Raw genomic sequence first — 19060 nt, 5'->3', positions numbered from 1 at the left:
TACTACTACTACTACTACTACTACTACTACTGCTGCTGCTGCTGCTATTACTGCTACTACTACTACTACTACTACTACTTTTCGTGTATTTTTTTACCCATAATGCATATATATATATATATATATATATATATATATATATATATATATATATATATATATATATATATATATATATATATATATATATATATGAGCTCTTCCATTGTTATTGATTTATTTAAAGGTTTTAATATATCGTGTTTGTAATCATGTATACGTGGAACGGGAAAATGCTTAACTCTTTTGTTCCCAATATATTTCAACATTTGGAGTATCTTGTTGGAGCAGAAATGAGAGAGAGAGAGAGAGAGAGAGAGAGAGAGAGAGAGAGAGAGAGAGAGAGAGAGAGAGAGAGAGAGAGAGAGAGAGAGTTTCAGGAAGAGCATGGGTGTAAATTAACGATCTCACCAGCGTGGTATCATTATGGTTATTATGTACGTACTTACACATGCATTCCCTGATAAACCTCATCACATGAATATTTCCCATCAGGTCGTCATGTGTTAGCTGGTGTGTGTGGCGCGCTGTACGTGTCGTTGGTTAGTTAGCAAAATTACGCCCATCTCATTCTAGCGTCTCTCTCTCTCTCTCTCTCTCTCTCTCTCTCTCTCTCTCTCTCTCTCTCTCTCTCTCTCTCTCTCTCTCTCTCTCTCTCTCTCTCTCTCAGAGAAATCATGGACTTATTCACATTGTCATTATTTCTTTTACCCAGCTTACTGAAATTATTACCCCCCTCATTGACTCCTTAGAAATAATAGTAATAATAGCTGCGACGGTAATGGCATGACCTATATACATTATAACATTCTTACTAGAAATAGAAAAAAAAAAAAATTCTGGCTGCTAGAGTGAGACAGGTGTTCTGTAACGTTTCATACTGTCGTTTTTTCAATGATTATAATTATGCTTATGAATTTTTAATGCCATCGAGGGTGTTACCATTAATAAGTGTCAGAATCATACATTAGGTTAATGGACACACGGAGATAATATTTAAGGCCTTCATGACCTAATTTTATCGCCTTTTTCACTAGTCATAACCATCACCATCATCATCATCATCATCATTACGAGCGAAGCGAAGTTTGCAATGGGGGTTGGAGCTTCATTTTGAGCTGCCCCGCCCAACCATAACACTATTCAAATGCTAATATCTCCGGAAAGAGTTCTATCAGGTCCCCTCTTAACCTACCTCTAAAGAATGTAAATTTAGCTGCGTCAGTCTCGCTTCGTAAGGAATACCCCTCATCCCCCATATCCTTTTAGTCATCCTCCTTTGTACTGTTTCTAATAGACCTATATTCTTCCTGTATGGGAACCAGAACTGCACTGCGTAGTCTAGCTGAAGTCTGATCGCACCAAATATATCTAATATTACGGACTTTTACTTTTAACACTCTTAAGAAAAATTAATCCTAAGATCCTATTTGCTCAGTTTTTGGATTCTATGCATTGCCTTCTTAGAATAAGTTCAGAGCTGACTATAACTCCTAAATCTTTTTCGTATACTGAACCTACCAGACCTTCATTATTTATCATATACCTACTGTTTGGGTTTCCTCTGTCTGTGCTAAGTACTTTGCATTTATTGATATTAAACTGCATTTGCCATCTGTCTGTTCATTCATTCATCCTATCCAAACCTGCCTGCAAGGCGATAGCATCTGATTCTGACCTAATTAGTCTAACTATCTTCGTGTCTTCTGCAAATTTACTAAGATCACTACTAATTCCACTATTCAAGTCATTGATATATATTAAAAACAACAGTGGCCTTAATACTGACCCCTGTGGCACCCCACTATTCGGCATTTCCTGCATGTTTTCGTGGGTGAAGACATTTAGAAATATTCGTCCAGAATTTTACTGATCTCCTCCCCAGAGATAACTAACTCCCCATCTGCTGCCTTTAATAAACCTGTTGTTTCTCTATTCTTCGTCCTTTATACCTGATAAAATCCCTTGGGGTTCGTCCTCGCCTGGCTGGCTACCTTTAATTCATAATTGTTTTTAGTTTTCCTCGTTAACCTCCTTGCTGTTCTAACTAATTCATTACATTGTGGCCTTAAAACATCTTCCCCTGCCTTTAATCTCTTATGTACATTTCTCTTCCGCTCTATGTAGTGTTTTAACCTAACGGGATCATTCTTCAGTGATCTTATTGCTCAATAAGGGATGTTTGCTAACTGTCCTATATGTAATTTATCAACGAAATACTTATACAACTCATCTACATTTACTTTCCCCTGATCTTCTCATCTCGGGCCCGTCCATCCTCTCCACCCCATCTACTCGCCTTGATCTCACTTCGCCCATCTCAACATGACCTGACCCTCCAATATACTCACATATCTCCCCCTCTCTCACTCCTCCGACCATTCTGGACACTTCTCCCCCCCCCCCTGCCCTTCCCCCTCACACCTCACCTCACCTCTCCTCCCTCACCCTGCCTCATCTTTCTCAACTCGGTTCTGAACCTCACCTCCCCCTTCCTCCCCAGCCCCCCTTGCGTCCGTTGCGAGTTAACTCTTTAGAGGTACCTTTTTAATCCCTCAAAATCTGTTCTCTTAAAGTCAAGTATTTTACTAGGATTTTTGCTTTTAAAAGTTTCCTCCTATTTTAATTTGTACCAAATTTCCCAATGGTCACTGTTACCTAGCTGCCCTCCAACCTCTACCTGCGTGATTGCTTCTTGCCTGTTAGTTAGAATTAAATCTAAAATATTATTCCCCCTCGTGGGTTCTAAGATTGCCTGTTTAAAAAAAAAATCCTCACTTACCTTAAGAAATTCCTCTGTTTCACTGTTACCCACCATCAGGCTCCAGTCGATATTCCTAAAATTAAAATCTCCTACCACACTTACCTGACTATACCTGCCTTCTCTATTTATTTCCTGCCATAGTGAGGTGTTAATTTCCTTTGAACTGTTCGGTGGCCTGTACACTAATCCCAGTACTACTGACAGTGATCCTTCCTTAATATCTATCCATATCGACTCTTTTTTGCTTTTTGTTTTAATTCTACTGTCAATACAACATTGTAATGTGTTCCTTCTCTCCTGTTTCCCTGTCTTTATAGAATAGTGTATAACCATCTGTCTTAACCTCTGGATTAAATACTTTCCTGACATATGTAACCAAGTTTCTGTTAAAGCAATGATATCAAGATTCTCTACACACGCCATTCCTCTAAGCAAGTCTGTTTTATTCAAAGTACTTCTACAATTTGTGAAGTAAACACTTAAGTTATTCCTCGCCTTCTCTGAGTTAGTTACCTTTCTTGATTTAACTAATTTGGCCTTCATTTCGCCCTCACAACCCCTTCCTCCTTCCTGACTAACGAAAAAAAGCGCTGGAGTGCAATTACCTCATATAGCACTGTTGGCACGATTGGCCTCTGGCAAATTTTTAAGCTAGAGTGATTTGAATATTAGACAAGTGCGGTATGTGCGCGGTGCCTGAAATTCCCGCTTACTTTTTAACTAATGAAATGATAAACCTCATTTTTTTTTTTTTTTTTAAGATAACATTAATACAAGTTATAACGAAAAATAATGTCAGATTTCCATCACTATTCTTCATGCGCTTCGCCCATCAATTGCCTTCTTAGGCGTTTTACTGGTTTTTCTTCTTGTAATTGTTGTTGTAATGGTGGTGATGTTGCTGCTGCTGCTAGTTTTCGTGAACAGTTTCGAATCACTGAGGAATCAATGATATTCACCATCTAGTAGTTTCTATTTTATTCTAACTAAAGTAACAGCACGTGCATATGACCGCGATTGCGCGATAACTCAAAGTAACATTTGTTAACGACACATTCTAATAATAATTCTGATAAACTTTGACCAGCAGTTTCCAATGGAGGCAGACAGAAACTTGGCGACAGAGAATCATGTAGTAATTAACGAACCATTTCCACCATCCCAGATCGTCTAGTAAAAAAAAAAAAAAGTGAATATGTTCTAAAGTTAACTGGTACCCTTTGTTATACTCACAAATTTATGTGTGTGTGTGTATGTGTGTGTGTCATAAGAAATTATACATTTCATGAGATATGTATCAAGTCAGTCTCCTCGTTTGAAATGTCCTCTGCTATACATGGCATTTTATCACCAGCTTTATCAATTTTGTGAGTAGCTTCAGATAACCATGATGACATCTTCTATTGACTTTATTATTAAGTTAAATTGTGGTTGTCGTGCCGGATTAGTGTACTGGGAATGTAACACACACATACACACACACACACACACACTTGATGTAATCGGTCTCGTGATGGACACAACAACAGTTTTTTTTTTTTGGTGTCACTACGGGTATTTGTGGGATCAACATGCGTTTTTAGCTAAATAAAACTTTCTGTGGAGGACGGCTTGTTGGTAGAGTTCCTTGGCGTGGGCATGGTCGGGACACTCAAAGACGCTGTCTAGGAAAGCCTTAGACGTATGGCGCAGCACCAATTTCCTCTTTTTTATCTTGACGCTCTCGATCTCAGAGAAGGGGAACTCATATTTCCTGAGGAGAGAAAACGGTCATTTGTATGCCATCATGAGGAAATAGTTTAGTAAAAGAAAATGGAAAAATAAGCAGGATTTTGGTGTTATTTGGCAAATAAGTTTACATGAGTTTTTATAAACTGGGAAGAGATGTTAATGATGATCTTGATAAAACTTGTGCGATGGCCTTATGGTCAAGATATATTAGAGAGTGATTATTCCATTAATAGTATTTTGTTGTTTTATTATTTGCCTTTTGTCAGACGTCAGACATTCTTATTTTTGTTAAGTGGCTGAAACTAACGGGCTGATGTGTATTGAAGGTAACATGACGCGCTGGTTCAAGTGTCGTACGTGTCACAGTCCAGGCTTGCCGTAGTGTGATAACTACACTGTGGAAATGGAACCTAAATGGTTTAACATTAATAGCTCCCCAAAGGAACACGAATGGGATACTGACAGTACCTGTGTAATCTTTATTTTCATTATAGGTAAGATTATAAGTTTATCATCACACACACATACACACACACACACATTGTGTGTGTGTGTGTGTGTGTGTGTGTGTATATATATATATATATATATATATATATATATATATATATATATATATATATATATATATATATATATATATATATATATATATATATATATATATAAAGGGAGTAGGCCACTGAGTATGTATGTATTGTTGAAGTCTACAGCAACTCGAGCACAAGGGAGCATTTGTCAGGGTGTAGGGTTTGTAGGATTGAACCCAAGTCCATTCTGCTCTCGAGACGTCTTTCGGCTGTGTCTGAACCATTTTCATGAGGAGTGAAGAGAGTGGCATTCGTTCGTTTAGATTGTCACCTTGATGATCGAGGTGACGCGGGCTTATGTTTGAAAATGGCACACAGCTTTATTGTCTTGTTTGTGTGTACCTGGTATTGGAGACAGCAAGCTCCTGCGTGACGGAGTGTCACTTACCAGCAGACGCAGTGTGTAAGATACACCGTCGCATTTTCGGTCACATGAATCCAATTTTGTATGGATGAATGAAAAGGAATCAACGTGGCGGTGGGAAGGGTGTCACCAAGCGCACTAGTGTGTCCAAGGGTGTGTCTTGAATAATGTGTGGTGCGTTGCCATAGTCTGGCACTTTTCAATGTGGTGTATCAGTGGTGTATTCGTCTGTGTGTTGCAGTGTGTGCAGATCTCGAGTAAGGTATCTTTAATCTCTGAGAAGCATCTGAACCTGAGTCTGAGCCTGTGTTTTAATGTGTCTGGGTAGTGTGTGTTCAGGGTGTGGGGTGTCTGTTTTAATGTGTCTGAGTAGTGTGTGTTTAGGGTGTAGGATGTCTGTTGTGACGATAGTGTACTAGCTTGCGCTTGATGATCTTTCTGTGGCATCTCTATGTAGCTACGTACTGTTAGGTCACAGTGCTTCCTTTCTCTGGTCTGATTTGATTGCTGTACTACCTCTCGGGATATCAGCAGTGACGACAGGAAGTAGGGCAGTTTTTGCAATGGCATCGGACTCATCATTCCCTTGGACTCCCGCGTGGCTTGGGACCCATTTCAAGTGTATATGTCCGTTTTGTCTTTGTATCAGTGTGGCTGTGGCGTTTATCGATGTGTACAAGTATATGTTGTCATGTGGTGTGCCTTGTTGTAGGAACTGCAGGGAGCTCAAAGAGTCAGTGTGAATGACGAAATTGTCGTGTCGGATCTCAGGATAAACCAGGGCTTGTTTGATGGTTACCAGTTCCGTCTGTAGGATGAATGATTCATCCAGGAGACGGTAGTAGGCAGCTTCGGTGCGATGGGTAAATGACGCTGCTGCTCTTTTTGTTGTTGGGTCTAGCGAGCCGTCAGTAAAGAATACTTCGGTCCTATTATCTTGTAGTCCTGCTGACAAGGCTCTTCATGCTTCATCTGCCAACTGGTTATTGTTTAGCTGTGTCTTCTTTCAAGTGAGTTTAGTTACTGTGACCTTCCACGAATCTTCAAGCCATGGTGGTGGCATTCGATAGTCTTGGTGTAGAAAATCAGTGTGGCGTCTGAGGAAGGCATCTTGGCTGTTAAGAGATCGGATGCTGTTGCATGATCTCCTGCTCCACTTACTGTCGTTGAATAGCTCAGGATCTTGGTGTAGTTTCTGTTGCAGCTTTCGAAGAAGTGTTCTGGAAGGGATGGTAGCGTGCTTGTGTAGAAGAATGATGTAGAGTGAGTGTAATCTGTTCTATATTGTTGGTAGTCTGCCTTCTGCTTGGAGCATGGAAATTTTGTCCATTTTGGCGCTCCGAGGATTGTCCTAAGCCCTTTCTTTTGAAATTTTTGTAATGAGTTTATTTGAGTGTTTGAGGCTGTAGCTAGGACAGGGGCAGCATAGTCGATCAAAGATCTGACTGCTTGAAGGTAGAACAGAGTGAGCACTTTTGAGTTCGTCCCAGTTTCCTGGTTTGATAGAGACCTCATCGTTCTGAGACGCTGTTCTATGCGATCTTTGAGGAAGGCTGTGTGAATATTGAATTTCAATAGCTTGTCCCTCCAGATGCTTAGGTACTGGTAACTCTGGGCCCATTGGAGTAGATGTTCTTGGAGGTGTAGCGGCGGTTGAGGGGAGCTGCTTCAAAAGAGGATGGATCTTGTTTTGTGGAAGTTAACCGTTAAGTCCTAAGGACTGGCATTGTTCAAAAACTGTGTTTAGTATTGGTTGTGCGTTTTGGAGATATCCCTGACCCATTGTAATTATTGCTATGTCGACGGCATAGCAAAGGACGTGGGATTCAGAAGGCAGAGGGCGATGTTATCAGGTTTTCTACAAGAATGTTGAAAAGAAAAGGGCTTAGGATGTTTCCCTGTGGTATGCCATTATGACAGTGTTCTTCACTTTTCTCCTGAAGATGGTCCAGACAGGACTGAAAGACATCTCGAGAGCAGAATGGACTTCAGTTTATTCCTACAAGTTCAGCACCGCCACCAACACCACTCACCTGTTATTGAGGGTAAAACTGAAGCCCGTTAAGTTGATGCTTAGTCTGACTGGGATAGGGTCATGTGGTCGCGTCACGATGAAATGCCACGTCCCATACTCCTCGAGGTCCTCTGCCGTCTCCAAGTACAGCAGAACACTGTAAGGCAGGAATGGGGGTGAGGAGGCCCGGACATTTTTTTTTTTTTTTTTTTTATTTAGCATTACAATTTTTTTTTCTAACGTATGTACATTTTATTACGGATTTCTATAGTCAAGATTAATTTTCTTTTTTTATAAATAAAATTTATTACAGATGAACGACACTACGAATACACAACACTGATCACATTCACCTGTCTTGTCGTGCTAGAGAGGCAAGTGTGCCTTTGCGGGGCGATGGGCACATCAGTTCCCCAACTTCTAGGGCGGACTGTACTTGTAGGAATACCAGCCGCTGCCAGTGTAAGAAGAGCGGAGAATTAGCTACACACACACGCACACACACACACACACATTATTCACCAAAGTTCACTGGTACTCGTGACACTGAATTGTTTTTACTCAATAACGAGCAGTTAGCCAATTACTTTCTTCACTTAGCAAGATAATGGGATGTCTTGTGAGTAAAGCCTCTCATCCTTGACAATACCTTGGACTATCATGAACTTAAAGCCTACATTGGAGGCTGTAGCTGACGATAATAAATCCTGCACGTGATCCTTGAGACCGGCCTGAAATACACACACACACACACACACACACACACACTCATACTCTGGAATGTTGTTGTTGTTGCTGTTGTTGTTGTTTTTGTTTACTGTTGGAAAGGATTAGCATCCCAGTTTATTGCTGTTATATTTTCAACTATCACTGAAGCAGCACAGCCTAAGCGTACTTTGTAGATGGTTCAGGGATGTGGAGCCTCCTTGGCTTGCTTTATTAGTAAAGCCCCGTTCACACATTGGCAAATTTTAATGGCGACTTTGCTGCGACTCCGCTGCGATTTCCTGAACGGTGACTGTGTTGCAAATTGTGTGGCGTCTCTTATGCTTGGTGAACATGCTGCGAACGCGTTGCGAATGTGCTGCCACTCTACTGGGAATACGCTGTGAATGCAGTGCGACTCATTGATGGAGTATATTATATTGAAGACACTCATAAACCTTTTCATGTTTGTGTGAGCCCTCCTTGGTGTGAAAAAGAAGTCAAAACACGAACAAATAAATTATAGAAAATGCCTGATTCACACAAAATCACACAATACTGAGAGAGAGAGAGAGAGAGAGAGAGAGAGAGAGAGAGAGAGAGAGAGAGAGAGAGAGAGAGAGAGAGAGAGATGAACAAACATGTTAATATGTAAGTATTAGTCCACTGTCACCTGACCCTAGCACAAAGGTGTGAAGGGCATGTAGAAGAGGTTGCTACTTTAGCTGGGCACGATAATGAAAAAATTTTCATCACGATAACCTATAATCAATAAATCAATAAATCCAAAATTCCGATAATAGCAATAACGGTATTGGTATCTTAATTTTCTAAAATTCGATAAATCCAAATCTTTATTTCTATCTTTTATCTTAGAAAATTTTGAAAATCTTAGAAAAATCTAATTTAAAGTTAGTCCTGTCTCTTTACTAATGAAAAGTACTCTTTTAAGTAAGATAACTACATTTGATTTTGAAAGTTTTAAAAACTTGAACATATTCAAGTTTTAAAACAAAAATTATCAATTACCGCTAGTTTGGAAACACAAATTTTGGCGATCGTGATGAATCAGTAACGCGGGTAAAATAATTATTGGATACCTGATAACCTCCTCTGTAGAGGAGGCAGTAGGCACCTGCTGAAACGATAATTACTCCCAGTGAGGTCTAAAGCACTGGATCAGGGGTTGCTGTTAACTTATCATTAAACCCAGCTGTGACCTCACTGAACGTTTCCCTTTGTGTCTCACAACACAAGGGAGCAGTTACAGCCTGCCCTCTAAAAACAACTCTCTTCCTCTACACAAAACTATAAGCACCTAATAACACACACACACCCTTCACTCAAAAATTCAAAATTATCATGGCGACTCCTACACCAGCCTCGGAGTCCCCATCTGGGGAGGAGACCACAAACGTCCCCAGGTCGGACTGCTCTTCTGATAACGACCCTAAAGTGTCTTGACACCCCTCTCAACTTTTTCTTTATTAAATTTTGCAACATTCACGGTCTTAGACCTAATTTTCAATCTGTAGAACACCACCTTTCCTCTTCTAAACCTCATCTTCTTCCTCACTGAAACACAGGTGCCTTGAGTCAACTGACAGTAGCCCCTTTTCTGTTCCCTCCTACTTTGTCTGTGTTCATTTTCAATCCAAAGCTGGATGTTGTGTTTATGTGCGCAACGACTTAACCTGCTCTCGTGCTCAGGCTCTTGAATCTTCCGAGATTTCCATCATCTAGCTATGACTACAGAGTCACTCTCGAAATAAATTTATCTGTGCTGTATACCTCTTGCCTAACTCCTCTGACTATAAGAAAATCTTCGACTACTTAACTTCTTAAATGAAGCACATTCTGACTCTCTTCCCTTTTGCCGAGATCTCCATTCTTGGAGACTTCAATGTTCACCACCAGCTTTGGCTTTCCTCTCCCTTCACTGACCATCCTGGTGAACTAGCCTTCAACTTTGCCATCCTCCACGCCCTAAAGCAATTGGTGCAACACCCTACTCATATTCCTGACCGTCATTTTTTTTTTTTTTTTTATGTAGGAAGGACACTGGCCAAGGGCAACAAAAATCCAATAAAAAAAATATGCCCACTGAAATGCCAGTCCCATAAAAGGGTCAAAGCAGTGGTCAAAAATTGATGAATATGTCTTGAAACCTCCCTCTTGAAGGAATTCAATTCATAAAAAGGTGGAAATACAGAAGCAGGCAGGGAGTTCCAGAGTTTACCAGAGAAAGGGATGAATGATTGAGAATACTGGTTAACTCTTGCGTTAGAGAGGTGGACAGAATAGGGGTGAGAGAAAGAAGAAAGTCTTGTGCAGCGAGGCCGCAGAAGGAGGGGAGGCATGCAGTTAGCAAGATCAGAAGAGCAGTTAGCATGAAAATAGCGGTAGAACACAGATAGATATGCAACATTGCGGCGGTGAGAGAGAGGCTGAAGACAGTCAGTTAGAGGAGAGAAGTTGATGAGACGAAAAGCTTTTGATTCCACCCTGTCTAGAAGAGCAGTATGAGTGGAACCCCCCCAGACATGTGAAGCATACTCCATACATGGACGGATAAGACCCTTGTACAGAGTTAAAAGCTGGGGGGTGAGAAAAACTGGCGGAGACGTCTCAGAACGCCTATCTTCATAGAAGCTGTTTTAGCTAGAGATGAGATGTGAATTTTCCAGTTCAGATTATGAGTAAAGGACAGACCAAGGATGTTCAGTGTAGAAGAGGGGGACAGTTGATTGTCATTGAAGAAGAGGGGATAGTTGTCTGGAAGGTTGTGTCGAGTTGATAGATGGAGGAATTGAGTTTTTGAGGCATTGAACAATACCAAGTTTGCTCTGCCCCAATCAGAAATTTTAGAAAGATCAGAAGTCAGGCGTTCTGTGGCTTCCCTGCGTGATATGTTTATCTCCTGAAGGGTTGGACGCCTATGAAAAGACGTGGAAAAGTGCAGGGTAGTATCATCAACGTAGGAGTGGATAGGACAAGAAGTTTGGTTTAGAAGATCATTAATGAATAATAAGAAGAGAGTGGGTGACAGGACAGAACCCTGAGGAACACCACTGTTAATAGATTTAGGGGAAGAACAGTGACCGTCTACCACAGCAGCAATAGAACGGTCAGAAAGGAAACTTGAGATGAAGTTACAAAGAGAAAGATAGAGGCTGTAGTAGGATAGTTTGGAAATCAAAGCTTTGTGCCAGACTCTATGAAATGCTTTTGATATATCCAAGGCAATAGCAAAAGTTTCACCAAAATCTCTAAAAGAGGATGACCAAGACTCAGTAAGGAAAGCCAGAAGATCACCAGTAGAGCAGCCTTGACGGAACCCATACTGGCGATCAGATAGAAGGTTGTGAAGTGATAGATGTTTATCATCAATGACCTTCCAAACCAAACTTCTTGTCCTATCCACTCCTACGCTGATGATACCACCCTGCACTTTTTCCACATCTTTTCATAGACATCCAACACTTCAGGAAGTAAGCATTTCACGCAGGGAAGCCACAGAATGCTTGACTTCTGATCTTTCTAAAATTTCTGATTGGGGCAGAGCAAACTTGGTATTGTTCAATGCCTCAAAAACTCAATTCCTACCAACTCCATTCCTACCAATTCTACCAACTCGACACAACCTTCCAGACAACTGGAAGGTTCTGTCTTCTTCAGTGTCTTCTTCAGTGACTCTCAACTGTCCCCCTCTTCTACACTGAACATCCTTGGTCTGTCCTTTACATATAACCTGAACTGGAAACTTCACATTTTATCTCTAGCTAAAACAGCTTCTATGAAGTTGGGTGTTCTGAGACATCTCCGTCAGTTTTTTTTCACCCCCCCCCCACCAGCGGCTAACTCTGTACAAGGGCCTTATCAGTCCATGTATGGAGTATGCTTTACATGACAGGGTGGAATCAAAAGTTTTTCGTCTCATCAACTCCTCTCCTCTAACTGACTGTCTTCAGCCTCTCTCATCGCCGCAATGTTGCATCTCTAGCTATCTTCTATCGCTATTTTCATGCTAACTTCATGCTCTTCTGATATTGTGGACTGCATGCCTCCCCTCCTCCTGCGGGCTCGCTGCACAAGACTTTCTTCTTTCTCTCACACCTATTCTGTCCACCTCTCTAATGCAAGACTTAACCAGTATTCTCAATCATTCATCGTTTTCTCTGGTAAACTCTGGAACTCCGTGCCTGCTTCTGTATTTCCACCTTCCTATGACTTGAATTCCTTCAAGAGGGAGGTTTCAAGACGCTTATCCTTCAATTGTTCACTATTGATTTGGACCCTTTTCTGGGAATGGCATCTCAGTGGACTTTTTTTTTTTTTATTGGATTTTTGCTGTCCTAGGCCAGTGTCCTTCTTACATAAAAAAAAAAAAATCGTTGTGATGAATTATGGAGATAAATTATCACGATAATTTATCGCGATAACGCCCACCTATGGTTGCTACCAGAGATTGGCGTTATCACAATAAATTATCGCGATCATTTATCACAATAACAATATTGGGTTATCGGTTATTCGATAATTATTTTTCCCGCGTTATGGATTCATTGGTATCGCCAATACTTTTGGTTCAAACTAGCGGCAATCGATAATCTTAGTTTTTGGAACATGACCATGTTGAAGTTTTAAACTTAGAAAATCAAATGTAGTTATTTTCCTTAAAACAATAATTTTTACTAGTGAAGAGACAGGATAAACATTGAATTTTTTTTCTAAGATTTTTCTAAGTTTTCTAAGATTTATCGATTTTTTTATTATTATTATTATTTAAAATATCAATATCGTTATAACTTGCATTGAAATTTTGGATTTATCTATTTATCAGTTATCGGACAATAAATTTATTTACAGTTACCGATTATCGGTTATCGCCAATAAGGTTATCGTTATCGATTTATCGGACATCGTGAGGTTTTTTTTTTTTTCGTTATTGCGCCCAACTATGGTTGCTACTATATAACATATCTGCTGCGACAGCGCTGTGAACGCGGTGAATTTGCTGCAACATCACTGTGAATTTGTTGCAATAGCAGCAACAGCAATGCAACAGTGCTACGACACCGCTGCGAACGTGCTGTGACTCCCAAACGTGGCGACTCCGTTGCTAATGTTCTGAACAGTCCAAAACATTAGCTGTCGCCTGGCGAACGCGCTGCGACTCAGACCGCTCTGACAGCTCTGCTGCTAGTCCGTTGCGAACATGCGGCAACTCCGTTGCGAAAGCGCAGCAACTTTGATACAAATGCATGACAACTCCGCTGTGAACAAGCTGCAACTCCGCTGCGAACGAGTCACAGTGGAGTTGTAAGGCATTCGCCATCCAAATTCGCCAATCTGAATGAGGCTTTAACCCTTCATGTGTATGGTGCAAGGTTACTGTTGTGGCTGGAATAGTTCCAGGTTTTATTCAAAGTTTGTATGATTACAGTAAACCCTCGTAATATCGAGCCTCATTATAGCAGATTTCCGCATTTAACAGACATGTATGGCCTGCGGACCATCCATCAGATTTACCAGACAAATGTGTGTAAATGGGGCGGAACGTCCGGCCAAAGGCCGGAATATCAACTGTGTATTATTATTGATGATTCACTAAATGTTCACAACACACATTCCACAGTATTCCATGGTATTTAACATCAGGTATTGTCATCATCACAAATATTTTATTACACTGTGGCGTGTTGGCATGTTTAGAGCTCTCTTCTAGTAGAGCTTATCATGGTAAGAAATCCTGGTAAGCGGCGGTGGTGGTGAGGGAGTGAGTGAGGGTGTGAAGGAGGGAGGGTGTGGGTGGTGGTAGTGGTGAGCGAACACTGCACCGACCAGGGTTGTGCTGTCTGCCATAATTATGGTATTTCTGTCATAATTTGGTATTTGTCTGCCATCTGCCACATATTGTCTACCATACATTATGCCATAATGTATAGAAAAGAAAAAAATGTCATAATTTTCACATTACTGAATAATAATTTAGGCTGGCCGGCAGCGCAATCCTGTCACCCACACTGCTTCTGCCTCAAGTCTCGCATCGGCAGATGTTATTAGTGGCTGTGGCGCTCCTGACCACTCACTCCCCTTGATCAAGATGGCATCTTCCCCTCTCCCGCTTGCACTGCTTGGCGGAAAATCCTGTCCATGGCGCAGAAGAAGAAGAGAGAGAGAGAGAGAGTGTAGGGAAAGGGAAGGGAGGGATTAGAGGTTGTGACGCTCCACTCACCGTCGTTTTTTTTCAGATTTTCGCCTTTAATGTCAGTGGCCTCGCCCCATTAGTCTGGTATAACGAGGGTTTTCTTAAGAAATCATGAACTTACATACCGGTTATAACTAATGTAATTGTGTTGTTATTTATGAGAATGGACAGTTAAAGGTGTTTCGGTTCAGTGTCGAATGAATTCATTGTGAACTTTGGTGTAAACAGCTACCAGCTGGTGAAATTATTTGTTCGTAGAGACAGACTTGAGTGGTAACCACTAAACAGACATTGTGGCGAGAGTTGTGCTACTTTGAACTGGATACAACCATAAAGACTGGTAAGGTAACCTATCTTGTATTTCGGATAAATACCAGAGATATAGATTAAGGATACACAAATCGACGATCGTATTTCCTCGGCAGTTGTACTGTCACGGCAGCATGCTGGCTTCCCTTTCATAGTGTTACACAGATAGCTCGATGTAATAAGACAATAATAAACCACTAAACATGACATATTTCACCACAGCTATAATGAGAGGCATGATCTCAGCAGTTATTGTGCCTATGTTTCTACATGAGATTTCTAACGTAACTTCACATAATAACCGCCTAGCAGGAAGAGGGAGGGATGTTTCAGTTCCTCCAAAAAAGCCGCAGCATTTTTTTTTTTCATAAATTTTCATTTTAATTCCTTCCAATTGCAAAGAAAGTATGTACTTTTGAATGGGTCTTAGTTTGTAGGAATAAAGGCGAGTTCATACCGGCTGCGATGCTATGCTAGCTATACGATGCGCGTGATGCAAAGCCACTTCACTTTCAATCGCTACAGTATTTTTTTTTTTTTTTTTTTTTTTTTAGGCAAGGAGCAATTTTCTTTTAAGACAGCTTTGCTGATGCATGCACTTCTGAGCGACTTGAGTCACTTCAGGCAACAAGGGCATGACCCGGCATGTCACTATTCACTGTACTCCTCTCCTTGATGGAGAAGGTGCACATTATAGCATCGCATCGCTCACGGTGTGAATATTCGCGTCGCCAGCGTCGCCCCGTGGCATTGCATAGCCAGTGTTAGCATCGCAGGCAGTGTTAACCCACAAATTACATTTGGCTACTTCTGAAACTCATTCTTACTCATCTGCGGTCTTATGACTGTCGCTTTTCTCCAAACCCATATGCAGCTGTGCAGTGTGCTATGGTGTGCTGCATGTTAAAAAAAAAAAATTATATATATATATATATATATATATATATATATATATATATATATATATATATATATATATATATATATATATATATATATATATATATATATATATATATAATAGTAATGTTTAGGTTAAACTATTGTTGCCCACCAGTAGTATTTGATTAACTGGTGAAAACTCACATTTGTTATATACTTTATGTATGTACATACATATATGCTTCTGTACACAAGGTTAGGGGAAGTAGGTATGATTTTACTTCAGTGCACTTTGAGATCTTCCTGTTGAACTTCGGTGAACTGATGTAAAGGAGAGGATTGTCAAGACTGACCTGCATGGTTGTATCATTGAGGGCAGAGGGCTTTGGTGGGTAGAGCCGCACCTTCAGGAACATGATGAGTGGGTCTGCTATGGGCCGCACCTTCTGGGCCAACACCTAGGTCAGGACAGATAATTTATACAGTAGCAATGTGTTCATAGCATAGGAGAAATACTACTGCTTTACAAGGGAAATTTATCCCTCACTCAAGATTTACCATGTCTTCCTCTCTCCTGCAGATGTCATTGGAAAATGTGATATGTATGTATTTTTCAAATATTTTTTTGGTGGCCAGATAAAAAAAAAATCTTGTTATAACTATTTTGTGATGTTCCATATTAAAAACTATAGCTGACTTACTGGCCCTAAATGTGATGCACAAGTATTTTAACACATTAATAGTACCTAGCAGTAGTAGTAGTTGTATATGGAGATACGTAATAGAAATATGGTAGTTGAGATAGGGACAGACAATAGTAGTAGTATATCATTTGTATTTCCTTGTTAACTGTGTGTGTGTGTGTGTGTGTGTGTGCGCACGCGCACTGTTAAAGTAATTAAGTTATACATGCAGTGGAAACCTTACAAATGATCTGTTACCTTTTTGTGGTCCTGTAGCCACCACCACCGTCCATGGAGGTCACTGTACTGCAGGCCCAGCCATTGTGTGTCATCAATGCCAAGTTCAGATGCTACCTGCACCACATAACCACAATGGTCACAGTAAGTCAATATGACACTCCATTTTTTTAATATTAAATTACATGATTATAATTTTTTCTACTTGTTCAGAAATTATGCATGGTAAATGTACACAATTAATTTATTGATACACTTACTTGAAGTAGGAATTCAGAACCCAAGATCTTGTTGTCAATTGCAATAGTAACATCCTGCATTCCTGTGATGACACGGATCTGTTAGATACGAAGTATTCATAAGTTTGTGGGGACATTTTCATGTATGCTCTGCATGCACCCAGATATATTTAGTATTTTCAATATTATTTAGCAAGAACATTAATTATTAGCAACCAGTGTGAGCTTTGGGGACCATTATACAGTAACTGTAGTTCATGAAAAATTAATATAGTTGAGCCTTTCCTTTTGTAGTTCGATATTTCCTCTTCTGATTATACCTGTAATACCAGTTTCTTCAGTACACTAATATTGCCAGAACAATTCATGAGAATAATGGCTAGTATGCTCATATTCTTTCCATGCAATTGGTGAGATATAGGATACGTAAAAAGTTTTTGATTCTGCTTTGTTAAAGTAATAAGAATTAATAAGACATTAGCTCTAGCTCATAGTAATTAGTTAATTGTTCTGTCTTGTAAGAGTTAAAATGAATAGTAAAAAAAAAGCAATATACAGTAGATTTTCATGGCACTGGTAAATGAATGTTCATAGGTATAGGGATGAATAGTAAGTTTGGTAGTGATATTGCAATAAAGGGAAAAATATATTGTACCAGTTAAGTAGAGCAGTAACTGGAAAACACTAGAAGGTGGCAAGGGAACCAATATGGCAGCAGAGAAAGAAAGTTATGTGTGACTGGGGGATGTCACTCAGCTATCAACATATAAAGGATAAGTGTCATTAGTTTTCCTTAAAGTCCCCATCTGAGAAGCAAAGGATTGTCAATTTAGCATCATGTTTGTGGGAGTATGTTCACTCCCCACCCTTGCATATCATTGGTGCTCACTAATAGTATGTCACCAGACAGATGAATTCACTATCTAAATTTCATATTGAAGACTAGCCAGTTTTGTTGGTTACAGTAGAGTACAATAGGGTACACAGAGATTCTTACCCTTCTGGTTTTTGTCATGATGAAACTCACAGCATGGAATTATTAAATTTCTTCTGTGCTACAGTTATCAGGCAGTTCTAAAGACAGTGGCTTAACACGTGCTGTCCAATAATAGAAAAAACAACAATGTAAACAGTCAGTGGTCAGCTTCACTACACGTCTGCCTTAACACATACTGTCCAATAATAGGAAAAACAACAATGTAGACAGTCAGTGGTCAGCTTAAATGAGGCATGTTATAGATAATATTGACAGTAATCAGATAACCTTGATAGCTTGTCAGGACCAGATAAATGAAGTGACTGTAGGTATCTGTATTGATTTAATATTTATCACTTTGTCCATGTTTTGGAAGAATCTTTTTGTTAAAATTTGTAATACAAAAGGATATTTTCCATCAAAGCAGATAGTCACCACTTCCTTCTGAACTGAAGATAGTCACCACATCCTCCTGAACTGATTTCCTTCCTAGACACAGGAGATAAAACTTATCTTGAGGAGTGAACCCTAGATTGATAATTATGTTGAGTGGGTAAAACTTTTTTCTCCCACACCTTATACTTTCTTCCCACCTGCACTTACTCTACTCTCATGATAGTGATGAGAGGGTTGACATTCTTCCACTTCACAAATAAATCCTGATGTCACCATCTTGATTAGATGTGCAGTGTTCCAATGAGTGAAGAGGAAAGGGATCCAATAAATTTTGCCAGTTTAGTTTTGCAGGTGTTTTGGTACTCCTAATGCATAGCGGTGGGAAATGCCAGAAAGAGTTCCAAATATTCCCAGTGGAATAGATGATAGTATGAAGAATACTCTTTATCATTGTCTTTTTGGCCCAACTCAGTCACTTTCAATAAAATATGGCTATGCAGAAAATAATGAAAATATTTTCTATTTATTTTTCTAAAAAACAATACAGTACATATAATTTGTATATGTATATACATTACATACTTATTTATAATAAATTTTCCTTATCTTTACATGGAATATCCATATATATTCACAGAACTTAATATTTCACATATTGGATCAGGTACCAAAGTAACTAATTAGTAATTAGGAACAAAAGCTTAACTACTAAATTGTAATTATGAAATTAAAAATAAGTTTTATGCTTCAAATTAAGATATGAGAGGTGCCATTTATTTACTTGATTCCACATATATTGTAGGGAGATTTCTTTATCTTTGGCAACATTTAGTTTTTTTTTTCCTTACAGCCTGTCTTGTATTGGTTAGACAAGTATGTGGATTGTAGTGCTGGGAAAAGACAGGATGTCACATATCTTT

General features: G+C 39.7%; 1 protein-coding gene and 1 long non-coding RNA gene across 5 annotated transcripts in view; one reads left to right on the top strand and one right to left on the bottom strand.

Annotated features, from left to right (window-relative positions):
• Positions 1-3764: 3764 nt before the first annotated feature.
• Positions 3765-19060, bottom strand: part of LOC135114279 (moesin-like) — a 63639-nt gene continuing 48343 nt past the window's right edge. For all 4 annotated transcript variants that reach the window (XM_064030159.1, XM_064030162.1, XM_064030161.1 and 1 more), the window contains 6 exons: positions 16790-16867; positions 16551-16646; positions 15963-16067; positions 7856-7956; positions 7522-7659; positions 3765-4556 (listed from right to left, as the gene is read on the bottom strand). In XM_064030159.1, the coding sequence (XP_063886229.1) occupies positions 4370-4556; positions 7522-7659; positions 7856-7956; positions 15963-16067; positions 16551-16646; positions 16790-16867 (705 nt within the window). In that variant the 3' untranslated portion in view covers positions 3765-4369. The remainder of the gene's footprint in view (positions 4557-7521; positions 7660-7855; positions 7957-15962; positions 16068-16550; positions 16647-16789; positions 16868-19060) is intronic.
• The window catches only part of LOC135114280 (uncharacterized), a 29114-nt gene continuing 24691 nt past the window's right edge, over positions 14638-19060 (top strand). The window contains exons 1-2 of the long non-coding RNA XR_010275472.1: positions 14638-14758; positions 16569-16673. This is a non-coding gene — a long non-coding RNA (uncharacterized LOC135114280). The remainder of the gene's footprint in view (positions 14759-16568; positions 16674-19060) is intronic.

The sequence above is a fragment of the Scylla paramamosain genome, chromosome 27 (assembly GCF_035594125.1).
Source record: "Scylla paramamosain isolate STU-SP2022 chromosome 27, ASM3559412v1, whole genome shotgun sequence".
NCBI classification, from domain to species: domain Eukaryota; kingdom Metazoa; phylum Arthropoda; class Malacostraca; order Decapoda; family Portunidae; genus Scylla; species Scylla paramamosain.
The sequence above is the reverse complement of the archived record's forward strand: the minus strand, read 5'-3'. Positions and strand labels throughout refer to the sequence as shown.